Below are 15,956 nucleotides of genomic sequence, written 5' to 3'. Positions count from 1 at the left end.
GTATTTAAGTCTTTTTCCTCATACAGGCCATCCCAACACTTTTACATTTCTCATATCTTAAAAAAATAAAAAGAAAAATTAGAAAAAGAAATAAGATAGTATACTATTTAAAATACGTATCCCTCTTAGACGAATGTACATTTATATCCAGATTTTTTCTCTTAGTTTTAACCATATTCAAGCATATGTTTAATCTTTAAGTGTTCCACTTAAGTAAATCCAATTATCTAATCTTTTATATTTCTCATGTGAGACCATCATCTTCCAATGATCCCCAGTCCCTGTGCCGAAGACTAAGGTCAAGAACACAACAATCTTTTATGGTTGGTTGTAATCTAATCTTAATTTATACCTACTGTGGGTTGGGGCTCCATTTCTGTTTGTTTCCCTCATTACATTTATGAAGTCGCAGTAAATATTTATTCTTCTCCTCTTTTCTTGGAGGACTTTCTGTAAAGAGGCTGAGTAAAGATGAGTTTCCATAATACAGGTCCTATCTGTTGCCTATTGCCTGTTCTAAGAAGAGGATGCTTCACTTCTTTGGAGGCATTTTAGCAAAGGGTGGAGAGCTGACTTCCAGGATAAAAAGTTTGAGTCACTACGTGGCCTCTTTCAGTGAATATTGGCATGTGGAATAGATCTATTGTCTATTTCTAGTTCCATCATAATTTAAAGTAATTCCTTTGCATTGCTCAAGAAGCATGCAGACAGTCACATCTTCAGCTGAACTGGCTGGAGACATACACTCAGCTGATGTCCAGCTAGGGACCATGAGCCAAATAAATGTCAACAAAAACTTTTGGATTCTTGCCTTGCTACTGGGTGTGTGAGACATAAAAGTCTCTTTGGAGGCAACGTGAATAGAATAGCTTGCACAGATTAGAGCTAGATGGATGTTTTTTGGAGAAAATAGCAAGTCCTGGAGTATACCAAAGTTGTTTTTGGTTTTTTTTTTTTTCAAAAAAAGTCCATTGTGAGCTAGAATGTAGTGCAGGATAAATCTCCAAATTAAGATTTTTTTGGTAACCTAAGGCCCACTTGGTTCCTTTAGAACAGTGGTTCTCAACCTGTGGGTCGGGACCCCATTTGAGGTCGAACAACCATTTCACGGGGGTCACCAAACAACGCAGTCCGCCATTTTTTCCCCCTTTTCCTTAGCTGTGCTACTCCTTCTTATTCTATTGGCTTTTGAAAGCCAATAGAATAGACTCTCTTGAATGGAGTCTAATTCTATTGGCTTTCAAAAGCCAATAGGAATTGTCCAGGCTATCTCTGCCCTGCTGAGCCCACCAAAAGTCCCATTCTGCAAATGGTGCTGCACCAGTTGAATAGTCCTCGACTTACGACCGGTTGAGTAGTCCTCGACTTACGACCGGTTGGGGTTGCAGCATTAAAAAGGTTGAGAACCACTGCTTTAGAAGATTTGAGGCTCAAAGCACAGATACCTGGACATTCTTGTTATGTAAGTAACGTTTTAGAGAATGCAAGAACCATGTTTCATCAGATGAACGGTCTGTCTGGTTAGTGCCACGCTCTTTCTCTTCATGTGACTGATCAGGAGCTGAAAAGGAATCTGAAAACAAGACTTAAAAGCAGAAGCACCTTTTGCTCCTTTGAGGTTGGATGGTTTGCAGTACCACAGTCTGCACTCTTGTGTTTTGAACTGCTGCCTCCCCTCCCGTTCTGTGGGAGTGTCAAATTGTGTACCGATTTAGAAACAAACTCGCAAAAAGAGGTGGTTCTGATCACGATGGTGGCAAAGTTAACTCCAGAAGTTAAAGATTGTAAAGGAGTCTCCAAGATCCAGAAGGCTGGAAACATTGCTACACTAAACCATGATGTGGTTTGCTTGGTTTTGTCTATTCAAGTGATATGTGTCTCTTTTAAACATGTGCAGATCCTTGTGTACCATTGAGTGAAGTGTACAATACATTGTTGAAAATGGTGTAAATTTCAGAAGAAAGCATTGATTACAGAATAACAGAGTTGGAAGGGACTGTGGAGGTCTTTTAGTCCAACCCCCTGCTCAGGCAAGAAACCCTATACCATTTCAGACAGATGGTTGTCCTCTTCTTTAAAAACTCCTGTGTTGGAGCACCCACAACTTCTGGAGGCAAGCTGTTCCCCTGATTAATTATTCTCACTGTCAAGAGATTTCTCCTTAGTTCTAGGTTGCTTCTCTCCTTGATTAGTTTCCATCCATTGCTTCTTGTTCTGCCTTCAGATGATTGGAAAATAGGTTGACCTCCTCTTCCTTGTGGCATCCTTTTAGATATTGGAAGACTGCTATTATGTCACCCCCTAGTCCTTCTCTTCATTAAACTAGACAAACCCAGTACCTGCAACTGTTCTTCATATGTTTTAGCCTCCAGTCCCCTAAAATATATGAAGAAGAGTTGCAAGAATTGGGTTTCTCTAGTTTAACGATTAAACTATTTGTAATGTGTAGCATTTTGCTCAGCTTCCAAATGCCAATGAGCAAAATGTGGTTCTTCAGTGTGATATATTTAAAACTCAACAGCTTGGGAATACAAACTCAAGCTAAGCATTCTCTGAAATAAATGCATATTCAAATTCCTCTTACCTGCTGGACTTCTGCCACTGATTTAGAGTATCTGAAAGAGTTTTTCCAGATGTATCTGGGTGGCAATTGGCAGCTTGGGGGGAAGGGGGAGTGTTTTTCTGAGCAGGCACTATGGTAAAAGTTAAAAACTTTTTTTAAAAAATTTAAAAACTCAGACTAAGCCATTATAGCTTAGAGCAGTGGTTCTCAAACTTTTCTTCCCCACGGACCCCCTTTAAATCACTTTTGTGGTCACAGACCATGGCCAAGGACAACCAAGACTTAAGATTTAAATTGTAACATTTTTTTCAAAGCTTCACGGACCCCCTGTGACGATATCATACCCTCCCCAGGGGTCTACGGACAAACAGGTTGAGAACCACTGGCTTAGAACAATACGTGAACATAAAGAACCCACGATTGCAAGCATGCTGTTGCTACTATCCTAACAATACAGTCACTATATTTGGAATAAATAGTCTTGGGCATCATTGGAAGTTATTCCCCAGGAAGGCAAAAAATATGCCTTCTGAAAAATTAGCATCTATGCAATATGATTTCTCATAAAATAAAAATACTGGACAGTTTCCCATGCTCATCAAAAGGATATTTTTCCTTTATTGCCTTCTTTCTTAACAAAAAAATGATGGTGGGAAGAGAGAACAGCTGTTAAATAGTGCAGTTGCCTCAACTGTTTTACTCTCCTTCTGAATAGGAGCTGGTCCCCAGGCTACCTCTGTGTGGGAGCAACATTTCTTACAAACAAATAGACCCCTTGTCTTTGGGGATAAAAAAAAGGGATTTTTAAAAAACTCAAATAAGGTCCTAATTAAAATAGAAATGCTGCCTTTGGGTTGGTCTGTCTTTTGCATGGAACTGTAAGTATGCCTTGGGGGGGGGAATTACTTCACATTTTAGATGCTGCCTTTTGCTGCACAGAGTCACCTAGGAAACATTTTGAAATGTGGACCAAGAAAAGTTGTGAAAGCAAGAGAGGAAAGCTAATTTGTTGTACAAAATTTCAAGGAGACGTTTCTTCGTATACTAACTAGATGGAAGATCCTGAAAGCTTGCATGTGCTTTTGGTTTAATAAGCGTATCGTCCAACTTTGTTTTTGATTTCTCCAAGGGGATCTAGTTCTATTGCAGCTTGTTCATTTTTGACAGTGGTGGGCTTCATAAACTCTTTGTATGAACCTTTATATAGAATCAAAACATTTTTCTCTCTCTCTCATTTAAGATGTGGATTCCGGATGTCACAGAGAGCAGATCAAAGCAAATATGTTTCTTATCCAGTTTTATGTCATAGCTCATTTAAGTTACGATACCTAGAATAACAGAGTTGGAAGGGGGCTCGGAGATCTTCTAGTCCAACCCCCTGCTCAAGCAGGAAACCCTACACCCTATGCATATACCCTGTGCAGCACCTGAGATATGGTTACTCCATTTCAGTGACATTAATTTGGGAGGTTTATTTGCCCTAGTGGGAAGCAGAATAGGTTTTCTATGCCGCCAGTAGACCTGTGCACTGATTTTACTGACAAAAACTCCAAGAGCCCAAATCAGAAAAAGACTCCCATCTCTGGGGACATTACCAGTCCAAGCTGGGAATAAACATGGCGACTGCTTTAGAAAGAAAATTGCAGTTTATTGAAGAGGAGAGCCAGACAGAAAGATGGCTCTGGCAGAAAAGAGAGTGAGCACATGTAGGGAGTGGGTTTTTATACCCTCTTGAGCCTTTTGTTTGGAGTTGTTTCCTGTTCCTGTTTGAGGCTACTTCCTGTGTCATGTATTCTGACCTGAGTCTGGGTGTGCCCTTTGGCATCTGTGGGTTAATCCTATTATGTCCTATCTTAGAGTTTGGGTGGGGTATGTAGATTTTAGGGGTCTTTGTCTTCTTAACCTTCCAGCTGGGGGGCCTCCATCAGCATTTCGACATAGCTGGTTTCTGCTTGGGGGAGGGAGACCTTAAGAAAGGTCATGCAATGGGGCAGACCTCACTTAACAAATGTCTCACATAGCAACAGAAATGTTGGGCTCAATTGTGGTCATAGTTCAAGGACCACCTGGTACTATACTGGCCTTGATGGAGCATGTTCTTGTTTTCTTCAGGCATTGCTTACCTTGGAGGAATTTGCAGCTTGAAGAGGAAGTGTGTCCTTGCAGAAGACAATGGACTCAATCTGGCCTTCACCATTGCTCATGAACTGGGACACAAGTAAGACAACACAGGCATTTGCTGTATTGCTCGAGTTGGTCTTAGCACTAGAGACCTTGGTACAGATTCATTCACTATAACTGATCCTCTAAGTTGCATTCCTTCTAAAAATTGATCTAAACAAAACAAAAACTTAGTTGTCAGTTGGAAGAGAACGATATTTCTCCAGCCTAAACAAAAACTCTCAAGAAGCCCATAAAAATGTTTTAATCACATTTATTTATTTTGTAATTTATTACAAATGAAGTTAACATACATGTCCCAGGATAAATCAGATAGTGGGTATTTATTCATTATATTTTGAAGCTGTGGCTTTTATGAGAGGCATATAGTATCTAACCTTCTCAGTTTTTGTTGGAAGTTTTCTCTATTCTATTCTATTCTATTCTATTCTATTCTATTCTATTCTATTCTATTCTATTCTATTCTATTCCATTCCATTCCATTCCATTCCATTCCATTTTCTATTCTATTCTATTCCTATTCTATTCTATTCTATTCTATTCTATTCTATTCTATTCTATTCTATTCTATTCTATTCCATTCCATCTCTACTCTATTCTACTCCACTCCACTCCATTCCATTCTACTCCATTCCATTCCATTCCATTCCATATTCTATTCTATTCTATTCTATTCTATTCTATTCTATTCTATTCTATTCTATTCTATTCTATTCTATTTCTTATTCTATTCTATTCCTGTTCTATTCTATTCTATTTCCTATTCTATTCTATTCTGTTCTATTCTATTCTATTCTATTCTATTCTATTCTTCCAGAGCTTCTGATATTGAAGGTGTGCCAATACTTTCACTCCAGCTCACTGTGGAGTTTGAGTTTTATCCTCTGCTGTTCACCATCCAACGGAAAGAATACCTTAAGAAGTCCTACTCTTTTCCTGCTGCTATGTTTTTCTGGCATTTCTGTTCTACATGTACAGTGGAAATTTTTGTTGCGGTTGTTGTTCTTTTAATTATTCATTATTCTACCCATAGATAATTGAAAACATATTTTTCAGACCTCGTTTGGGCTCAGCCTGACAGCCATCAAAATGAACATATTTTGGGTATTTTTATTTTCTTTTTACCATGCAGCTTCATACTTTGGGGGTGGTTTTCACAAAGTGTACGTAATTGTCTTTCTGAGGAGAGAAATGCTACTGGATTTATTTCAGGTTAACTTTTGGCCACCATATATCTATTTTCCAACTCCTTTTCAGAACGTCCTTCTCAAGGTCTCTAGGGTGTGGTCAGTGTTGGTGCCCGCAACATCGTGATTGATTCCATCTGCTGTTTTTGTTGATATTGTTTATTTATATACAACACACTTGTGACACAGATTTAAAAAGCAGATGAAGCTTTGTTTGCACAGTCTAGTCCAAGTCTTGATGTTTGTGACCATTACCCTGCAGACACTAATGTTTATTCTTTGAGTTCAGTGACATTCGGAGATAGTTTTAACTTCTTAACTTCAAGATGAACTGTTCCAGATGCATTATCTATTCTTCTCAATTCTAGTTAAACTGCAGTGCTAGTTCAATATTTTTTACTGGATGTAGATGGAAATGATAACCTTCCAAATAGAACAACAGCTTCCTAACAAAACTCTTAGGCAGCATCAGAATTTCCAAGAAAGCAAAGAGTCTGAGGGCAAAACTTTCTCAGGCGAGGTTCTTCATATCCCTAATTCTTAATCAGCCTGTTTTGTTGTTTTTTTTTCCTAGGGGCATAACAAAGACCTTTTTTTATTAATCTCAAATGTGGGCTGAGATGGATATCATAACAAAAGAGGAACAAGGCGTGGCCTAGACCTCAGTTCTTGTACAAAGCCAAAGTCACTTAACCCTGCAGGGGTTCTCAACCTTGGCAACTTTAAGACTTGTGGACTTCAACTCCCAGAATTCTGGGAGTTAAAGTCCACAAGTCTTAAATTTGCCAAGGTTGAGAACCCCTGCCTCAATGAATGGAGGAAGAATCTTTTGAGATGAGTTTGTTCTGATCCACAAATAAAGTTCAGCTGCTCGTGCACAGCTGCCCTTCTGTTTGATCCCTGTTAAACTATGGAACAAAGAGGGAATCTATAGTAGATTGTCATAAATAGTCGATACATTTATTCTCATCTAATCCTGTTCCTTTTGGCTCTTCGGCTTTGAACAAGAAGAAATACACCAAGAACAGAGATAGCTATAGAACTGTCCCTCTTTATGAAAACAGAATTTTAGATTTTACTAATTTTGCATCCAGATTTATATGCACCGCAATTTATCCAGTTTTAGGGCTGCATAATTAGCATCTTTCTGATTCATCTCAATGTTGCCTTCGCTCAGTTATCAATTAATTCCATCATATTTTTGCTTTCTTGTTTTTTTTAAAAAAACGAAAGAAACAGAGCTAGAAAAATTGCCTTTTATTTTCAGGCAAAATCTTCTCTAGTTCAGAAACATTTTCAGTGCAAGTTCTAATATTGCTCAGCCAAGAATTCCAATGCAAAATTTGGGGAAGCATGATTTTTAAAAGAGAGAGAGAGAAGAAGAAGTAGAAGTAGAAGTAGAAGTAGAAGTAGAAGAAGAAGAAGAAGAAGAAGAAGAAGAAGAAGAAGAAGAAGAAGAAGAAGAAGAAGAAGAAGAAGAAGAAGAAGAAGAAGAAGAGGAGGAGGAGGAAGAAGAAAAAGAAAGAAAGAAAGAAAGAAAGAAAGAAAGAAAGAAAGAAAGAAAGAAAGAAAGAAAGAAAGAAAGAATCAGCCACTCAGGAAGTGATGCTCAAAGCCATGAAAATGTGGATGAAATGAAACTCTCTTCACAAAAATTGCACATTTGGGGCTTGCATCATTGGGTGAAAGAGTTGATTGCTCGCCGAGGTCACTGTAGGTTGAACCAGAATCTTTCTGGCACAAAATAGTGGCTGGTTTTGCCAGCTCATTGTAGGCTGGCTATTTAATGTGTCTTTGGTTTACTCAGCAGAATGAACTTGAGTAAGGACAGCCTGCTGAGCCACAAAACTGTTGATTGAAGGAAGATGGCTGTTGGCTGCTTTTCTCCCACAGTTTCAGCACAGTTAAGAGTTTTCCAGGCAGTGCTAGTGTGTCAAAATAAAATGCTGCAAGATGCACAGAAACAAAGGATGCTTAGCTGTCTGGGAGGCAAGCTGTCATTTCCCTGAAAGCATTAGAGCGGTGTTTCTCAACCTTGGCAGCCTGAAGATGTGTGAATTCTAGGAGTTGAGATTTGAACTTCAAATCAAGGAGAACAGATGTGATTCTGGAAGAAATGGGGTTGTTATCAGAGCCAGCCAAAGCATCTGTCCTGCTAAAAGCCCATAATTTGGAGATATCCTTTATTATAGTTTTTGGGGGGACAAATGCTTGCTAGTTTTGCAGGCAAGAACACATGAGATGATTTAAGGCAGTATTTTTTTCCATCATGAAAATTTGAAGGTTTTGGACCTCAACTTAAAATGGCCAAGTCTAGATTCTTTCAAAAAGAACTTGCGGTTCCATTTGGCCTGTAGGATGGAGTCTGCTCGTTCCAGAAGTCCTGTGTCTCTCTGTTGCAAAGCAGGTTTGCAACAGCCTTAAGTCCTTATTTCTAGAACATAGAATGACAGGGCTGAAGGATCCTCAGAGATCTTGCTGCTCAAGCAGGAGACCCTACACCATTCCGGTCAAATGACTGTCCAATCTATTTTTGAAAACCTTCAGTGAAACCAGCCACAACCCCAGCAGGCAAGCCATTCCACTGATTTAATTGTTTTCATTATCAAGAAATTTCTCCTTAGTTCTAGTTAGCTTCTCTCCATCCATTGCTTCTTGTCCTGCCTTCAGGTGCTTTAGGTCAATCCCCTCTTCTCTCTTACTGCTCCTCAAATGTTGGAAGACTCCTATCTTAGAAGAAGGGAAGGAATGTATAGGGTGGAAAGGAACGTCTGGCTAATTCAGAAACAGAAATAAAACAGGCCTGGAGACCAACCAGAGGCCAAACACGCCCAAGACCACCTTCCCACAACCTCTCCAGAGTGAGGCAAGTCTAGATGATAAGAAGTCGTCAGTTTCCAGAACCTATCTAGAAAAGGTTAAGGGTTGATGTCACTGGAACCCAGCTTCAAGAAGGCATCCTGAGTTCAAATCCCTGCTTCCAGTGACGAGAGCTAGGGCTGCGATTTGAAGCATGTTGGGCAGCAAACAATGGTTTTGTTTCAATCCAGCAGAATACATCTTAGAGATCATTGCAACTCTTTATCCCTCTTTCTTCAAAGCTTTATTGCAGGCTTTGGTTTAAGCTGTAGCTTTCTCCTTCTTCTTCTTTTTTAATTTTATTTTAGGCACATTGACCAAAAGGGGGGGGGAGTAGAATGTTTCCAAACAGTCAACCATAAATGTTTTATTGGGATGGGAAAGTGGCTTTGTGGCACTGGGTGGAGCTTTGAGATGGCTCTTAGGGCAAAAATACTGTCTTAATAAGACAAAGAAAAGTTTATGCTAGCTATAACTGCACGTTCTCATCAAGCAGAATGCTGATTCTAGTGAGGTTTGGGGTGAGACCATTAGTCTGGAAGCTAGGCCAGCTTTCTCCAGCCAGATGTTGGCCAAGGGTTCTGGAAGTTGTAGTCCAACACTGTCTACGATAACGTTGGGTGGGTGTGTGTGAGAAATTTAAGCCAGACCTACCGTTCCAACAGTGCTTGGTTTAATAAATGTCTCGCTTAGCAATAGAAATGTTGGGCTCAATTGCTGTCATAAGTCGAGGATTACCTCTATTTGATATCCATCCATGGAAAAGCTATCTGGATAGCATCACAAACGAATGAAGGAATTCCTCCATTCCCCCCAGTTTTTATAACAGCTGCATCAGCCCTGACGTTTTAGCCATCCAGCTCCCAAACCTGGTGAAATTAGCTATGGATTGGTTTGTACAAGAAGAAGAAGAAGAAGAGGAATGGGTTGCCTGGAAAAGTAACAGATTGTTATAATAATCCCATCCTATTTTAGGAAATCCTCTTTGGGAATATCAAACAACAGAAAGTATTGAATTTATGTTTAATTTTTCCAAAAGGGTGGGGGCGTAATCAAACCCAAAAAATTCCAATCTGAGATCTCTGGAAAGCTTTTCTTGTATCCTATTTCTGGAGCCGTTCCAGTAAAAGATGAGTAGGGAGCAGATCCTGTTTGTGGAGAGATCCTGAGGGAATCAATCCATCAGAATAGAGCTGGAAGGAACCTTGGAGGTCTTCTAGTCCAGCTCAAGCAGGAGACCCTATACCATTTCAGACAAGTGGCTGTCCAGCCTTTTCTTAAAAATCTCCAGTGATGAAGTCCCCACAGCTTCTGAAGGCAAGCTGTTCTATTGATTAATTGTGGTTCTCACTGTCAGGAAATTTCTCCTTAATTTCAGGTTGCTTCTTTCCTTGATTGATTAGTTCTAGGTTGCTTGCCTCCTTGGTTAGTTTCCATCCATTGTTTCTGGTCTTGCCTTCTGTTGCTTTGGAAAATAAGTTGACCCCCTCTTCTTTATGGCAACCCTCAAGTACTGGAATACTGCTATCAATATTGGATGTCTTCTATCTAGTTTAACCCCCTGCTCAAGCAGGAGTACCATTTCAGACAAATGGCTGTCCAGTCTCTTCTTGAAAGCCTTCAGTGATGGGTCATCCACAACTTCTGAAGGCAAGCTGTTTCATTGGTTGATTGCTCTCACCGTTAGGAAGTTTCTCCTTGGTTCTAGGTTGCTTCTCCCTTTGGTTAGCTTCCATGCATGGTTTCTTGTCTTGCCTTCTGTTGCTTTGGAAAATAGGTTGACCCCCTCTTCTTTGTGGTAGCGCCTTAAATACTGGAATACTGCTATCATATCACTCCTAGTCCAGCTTTTCTCTAGACTAGCCATACCCAATTCCTACAAGAAAAGGGGTTCTTTTTGATCAAAGCAATACGGGTAAGTTAACTAGCATCAATTAACGTTTTAATGAATGGTACAGCCTTGAGAATATTATATCCTCCTTGAATAGAGCTGTGCAACCTAAAGGCAATTAATAACATTCCTTGCACCTCCCACTTATTTTAGCCTTTTGAGTCTGAAGACAGAGAGGCCTTTGTAAGTGACTCGGAGGGGCAGTTTTCCCAGAATTCCCTTTTTAAAAAAGCAGCTCATTTCAGGAAGGGATTATATGACCTCAACCAAGAGCTCTGCGCACAAAACACCAAGGCATTGTTTAAAGGAGGTTTATGAGCCTTTCACTGAATAAAGAGGTCTGGGTATTCCTGAATGCACATCTGCTGAGGCACAGGGCTTCCAGCTGTTAACAAGCTATTTTGCTTTTCAGTAGTAACATATGTAATGTCTTTTCCTATTATGTTATGGCTGCCATATGCTTTTTGAGATCACGAAGGCCCACCAACTGGATCATCCACGATCAGTTTCATTAAAATTATTTTTCTTTACAGTCCTCCAGGTTGTAGTTGTCCCAAAGGTGCTTTTCCCAAAGGCAACTGGACTTTCTTTATTTTTTTTTCCTTGAAGATGTTTCACTTCTCATCCAAGAAGCTTCTTCGGTTCTTCTTCAGTTATCTTCCTTTATGCTAGGGATGGGATGGGATGGGATGGGATAGAATAGAATAGAATAGAATAGAATAGAATAGAATAGAATAGAATAGAATAGAATAGAATAGTTGGAAGGGACCTTGGAGGTCTTCTAGTCCACCCCCCTGCTCAGGCAGGAAACCTTACACCATTTCAGACAAATGGCTATCCAGTCTCTTCTTAAAAACATCCAGTGTTGGAGCTTCTGGAGGAAGGTTGTTCCACTGATTCAGATACTGTTTATATCCTATTTATGATCCTGTTGTTGGGCAATGAATTTTTTTGATTCTCCCTGCCATATTAGAGAGACTTCATTCTTCTAAATGTTTTAAGAAGGCTTCATGTTTTATCTCTTGCTATAATTAATGGCTGGGTTTTTTTATCCCCTATACTGAGTTTGAGTTTTAAAATTTGTTTAATTTTAATGGAGCTGCTGATTGCTCTGGGAGCGTTTTGTAATGAGGACAGTAGATTACAAATCAAATTAATGATCTGAGAAGACAACGGATTGTGTTTCTCCTTCTGTAACATACTCTTTGAAAGACTGCAGTCCACTAATGATATGAGCTCTTAAGCTAGCAGCTGGTTAGGTTATCTGACTCAAAATCTCTTTTCCAGAGCTTTGGGTCTGCCAGCGTTTAAGTATTTTGTTTTTGTTATATTATAAAAAGTATTTTGTTATATTAAAAAAAAAGAATAAGAATCTGCACCTATAGATCATAGGAACAATGTTTGTTTACCTTTGTCTTCCCTTCCTTCCTTCCTTCCTTCCTTCTTTCTTTCTTTCTTTCTCTCTTTCTCTCTCTCTCTTTCACTCTCTCTCTCTCTCTCTTTTTCTCTTCTTTCTTCTTTTAGCATGGGTATGAGTCATGATGACGACCACTTGTCCTGCACTGGGAGATCTCACATCATGTCTGGAGAATGGGTGAAGGGCAGAAATCCCAGTGACCTATCCTGGTCTTCCTGCAGCCGAGATGACCTTGAAAAGTTTCTAAAGTAAGAATGTTTGCTAACTGCAAAGCATTTGAATGACAGTCAGTGGTCTTTTATCTTCTCAGCTGAAATAAGGAACAATTCTCAGTGACGGATACTGAAGGTAAACTGGATCTGCTTTTGCATCCCGGCCTTCAGAAAAATTATTGGCAGAAGAACAGAAGCATTTATGATGCCCCAATTTCAGCCTCTTGACAACTTCTTGAAAAGTATCCTGGAGTTGCTGTCATTTTTACTTCAACTCTGCCCATATTTTTGGACAATAGTAATATGCTTCTGAATGTCTCTTTCAGTTGGGAATAAATATCTGGTTCTATGTTTAGGAAGTATTGGCAAAAATAACAGAAACCTGAGATTCTCAGGTGACCTCTCTCCATCTTTGAGCTAAACTGAACTCCATGAAAGATCTACCTCCCCTCTGTACTGTCTAGTAAAATTTATTTTGCATTATCATGTCACGACATCCAGCATTTCCGCACCTTGTGGCATTGCCAACCCCGGCCATGGATAGAATGAAAAAATGAAGAACATGGTTTTGCTTTTTGATGCGATAGATGGAAAAGAGGTGATTAGACAGTGTGTTCCAAGGATGTGCAGGAGAGGCCATTGACATCTTTACCATCATTTTCAATTTAGTTCCTAAAGTCACTGCATATTTTTATCCAATCGTTAGAGCTGATGTGATATGTGTTCACCAGAATCTGTTGATAAGCAATAGAGCAGATTTCCTCTTTGTTATAATCTGAAGATCATCATCAAGCAGGGATTTAATTTCAGGTGTATCTCTTAAAATTGCAGTCTGTATCTCTGGGAGTTTCACAGAAGCCTTTGGTATTTTGAAATTGCTTGGTGTTTATTGAGGTACTAGTGCTTTTAATGTTGGCTGTAAAATTTACTGTATAATGTAAACCACATTTAGCATTCTTTGTAGGCCCAAACGGCATTTTCTGAATTTGAAGAAGCTTTACTCTATGTTAGAACAGAGATGGCCAAGCACGTCTACATGTCTTTTGATTCTCCAGGTCCAAAGTCAGCAACTGTTTGCTGGTAACAGACCCACGTAGCCGATATGCTGTTCGCCTGCCTTATAAACTCCCAGGAATGCATTATAGCGCAGATGAGCAATGCCAGATCCTCTTTGGGACCAATGCAACTTTCTGTAAGAATATGGAGGTAATATGGATCATAAAAGAACAGATAACAATCTTCTGATAAAATGGTAGCATTATCTAGGATTATAGAACAGAGATTTCTTCCTGGGGCAATCTTAAAAAAAACCAAAACGATAGGAAACACCTTCTTTTGCTTTGGAAATAGTATTTTTTGCAAGGTATAAAAACTAGAAGTATTTCATTATTTGATGTCATACTTCCATTATTTTTTTAAAAAAGCTGCTGTGTAATAGGTCAGAATATCACATTCCAGAATGTACTAATTGCTTAACCTGCAGAGGGTGAGTTGCTAAATGACTGAAGCTTTATTATGGAACTTTACTGCTGCCAGTGAATTAATAAATAATCAAATAGAGTCAAACTAGATCCTGCCCACCTGTCCTCAAACCATCCCCAGGTTACCCAAGTGACTTTGTGGGCATATCACCCACCAGCCATTCCTTTCCTGAGAGGCTTGTAAAAGTTGTGTACTCTTGGTTTAGCACAGCAATTTCTTTCAATAGTTCCCCCATCTTCCTTATCGTAAACATTTCAGCTACCTAAAATCTGATAGGAAAATAAGTTGTACTTTTTCTACGTTCCCCTATTGCATAAAAAAGATGTGCCAAAGTAATAAAAAGCTTGGATTGTGCGCTTGAGTTTCAAATCCTGACTGTTCTGCTTTATTTATGTTGATCCTGGCAAACTCCTAGAGCAACATGAAACAGTGAGCTTCGCTTTTTTTTTTTTTTTCAGAAGGAAATCAAGTTGTGTTTCTCAGAGGGCTACCGAACCTGTTATTAGTGACAGTCTCTTGAAAGATTGTCCTGGCACAAGGGACTAAAATAAAGAACTATTTCAATGACTTTTCTAGGGAGAAACTAGTTTGTCTGCCTCTGTTGAAGCTCCTGATTATTTGTTTCACTTTTAAGTCTTCCACGTTGGATTTTCTTATTCAAGGAATTTTTTTTCACATGACTTTTAGTGCGTGTGTGAAATATTTGTAAAACGCCGAAGTCTTGAGGATAACTAGGCATACAGGTTTTTCTCAGTTTTCCCCTAAACCTTTGCAGCAACAAAGATAGGATAGGATAGGATAGGATAGGATAGGATAGGATAGGATAGGATAGGATAGGATAGGATACGAGAGGATAGGATACGAGAGGATAGGATACGAGAGGACAGAATAAGTGAGATAAAGTAAGGTAAGAAAAGACAAAATAACCTTTATGGTCACTTTTCTGTGTGCACAATGGTGTACAGAATGAAATTTTGATGCTGTTTACTTTTTTAAAAAATTAAATAATTAAAAATTTTAATTTGTCTCCCATCTCGCCATAAAGTGCAGAGCAAATAGAAAATATTTGCTTTGTAGATGTTTCATGTTCTCTCTCACGCTGGGATGAAATGTGTCCACAAATGCAAACCAACATTCATTTTTCTGCAAATTAAACTTTTCAAACAAAAATGATGGCAATTAATAATCTGAGAGTCAAAATCTCTGCCTGGTGTATTGCATATTATCCAGCAGTTTCTTCAAAGTTATATTAGTCACAGTTAACTTGAATACAATTTAAACTTTTTCTCTCCCCTTCTTTCATCTCCTGTAGGGGAATATTTTGATTTCTGAATTTGTTTAGTTGTTTGATGCAAAGTTAATTCTTGCATGCAGGTTTATTTTTTGAAAACATATTTGTAACAACTAAAAAATAAATCAGATAATGCTTTGTGCCATTTTCCTTGCAATAGTGGTCTCTCCAGGCAAATGCAATTTTTTTCCCTATTTCGGTTGGCAGCATTTGATGTGTGCTGGTCTCTGGTGCCTTGTGGAAGGAGATGCCTCTTGTAAAACCAAACTGGATCCTCCCCTGGATGGGACAGAATGTGGAGCTGACAAGGTAAAAGCCCTGGAGAAAATCAACTCTGTTTCCTAAAAAAAACTTGTTTTTAAACTTCTTGGCCAGATAGTAAAGATAATGGTTTCTATGTAGTACTTGGGTGCAATGCTTGTTTATAATGCTGCAAAACAGTGGTTCTCACCCTTTTCTTCACCATAGACCCCCTTTAAATACCTTTTGTAGCCACGGACCCCCAAGTGGTTTGGCTGTAAAATATTAAATATTTCTGATGGACAGTTCTGCCTATTCTTGGGAAATGTCTGTAAGAAAAGATCCTAAGGTGGCCACCACCTCAAAACTCATTTTGTTTGTTTGTTTGAATGAGAAAAATAAAATAAAATGTGACAGGGACGATAGGCATGTGAGCACCCACGCCCCCTTAGGAACCTCTTAAATATGGTGTGAGGTCCACAGAAGTTAAGTTTGAATTAAAACTATGAAAGTTAATAGCTGAGACAACTGAATCAGGTAAAATATTCCAGACTTTGACAACTCTTATAAATTAAAAGTCATTTTTTTACAATCGAGTTTAAAGTGATTTACATTAACGATGTTGTTCGCATG

General features: G+C 39.0%; 1 protein-coding gene across 3 annotated transcripts in view; it reads left to right on the top strand.

The window, feature by feature from the left end:
* Positions 1-15,956, top strand: part of ADAMTS17 (ADAM metallopeptidase with thrombospondin type 1 motif 17) — an 86,203-nt gene that overhangs the window by 37,872 nt on the left and 32,375 nt on the right. For all 3 annotated transcript variants that reach the window (XM_039359086.1, XM_039359085.1, XM_039359087.1), the window contains exons 8-11: positions 4,676-4,781; positions 12,206-12,346; positions 13,366-13,516; positions 15,291-15,392. In XM_039359086.1, the coding sequence (XP_039215020.1) occupies positions 4,676-4,781; positions 12,206-12,346; positions 13,366-13,516; positions 15,291-15,392 (500 nt within the window). The remainder of the gene's footprint in view (positions 1-4,675; positions 4,782-12,205; positions 12,347-13,365; positions 13,517-15,290; positions 15,393-15,956) is intronic.

Source organism: Crotalus tigris, unplaced genomic scaffold (assembly GCF_016545835.1).
Source record: "Crotalus tigris isolate CLP2741 ecotype Arizona unplaced genomic scaffold, ASM1654583v1 scf7180000019068.10715455, whole genome shotgun sequence".
NCBI lineage: Eukaryota > Metazoa > Chordata > Lepidosauria > Squamata > Viperidae > Crotalus > Crotalus tigris.
The sequence above is the reverse complement of the archived record's forward strand: the minus strand, read 5'-3'. Positions and strand labels throughout refer to the sequence as shown.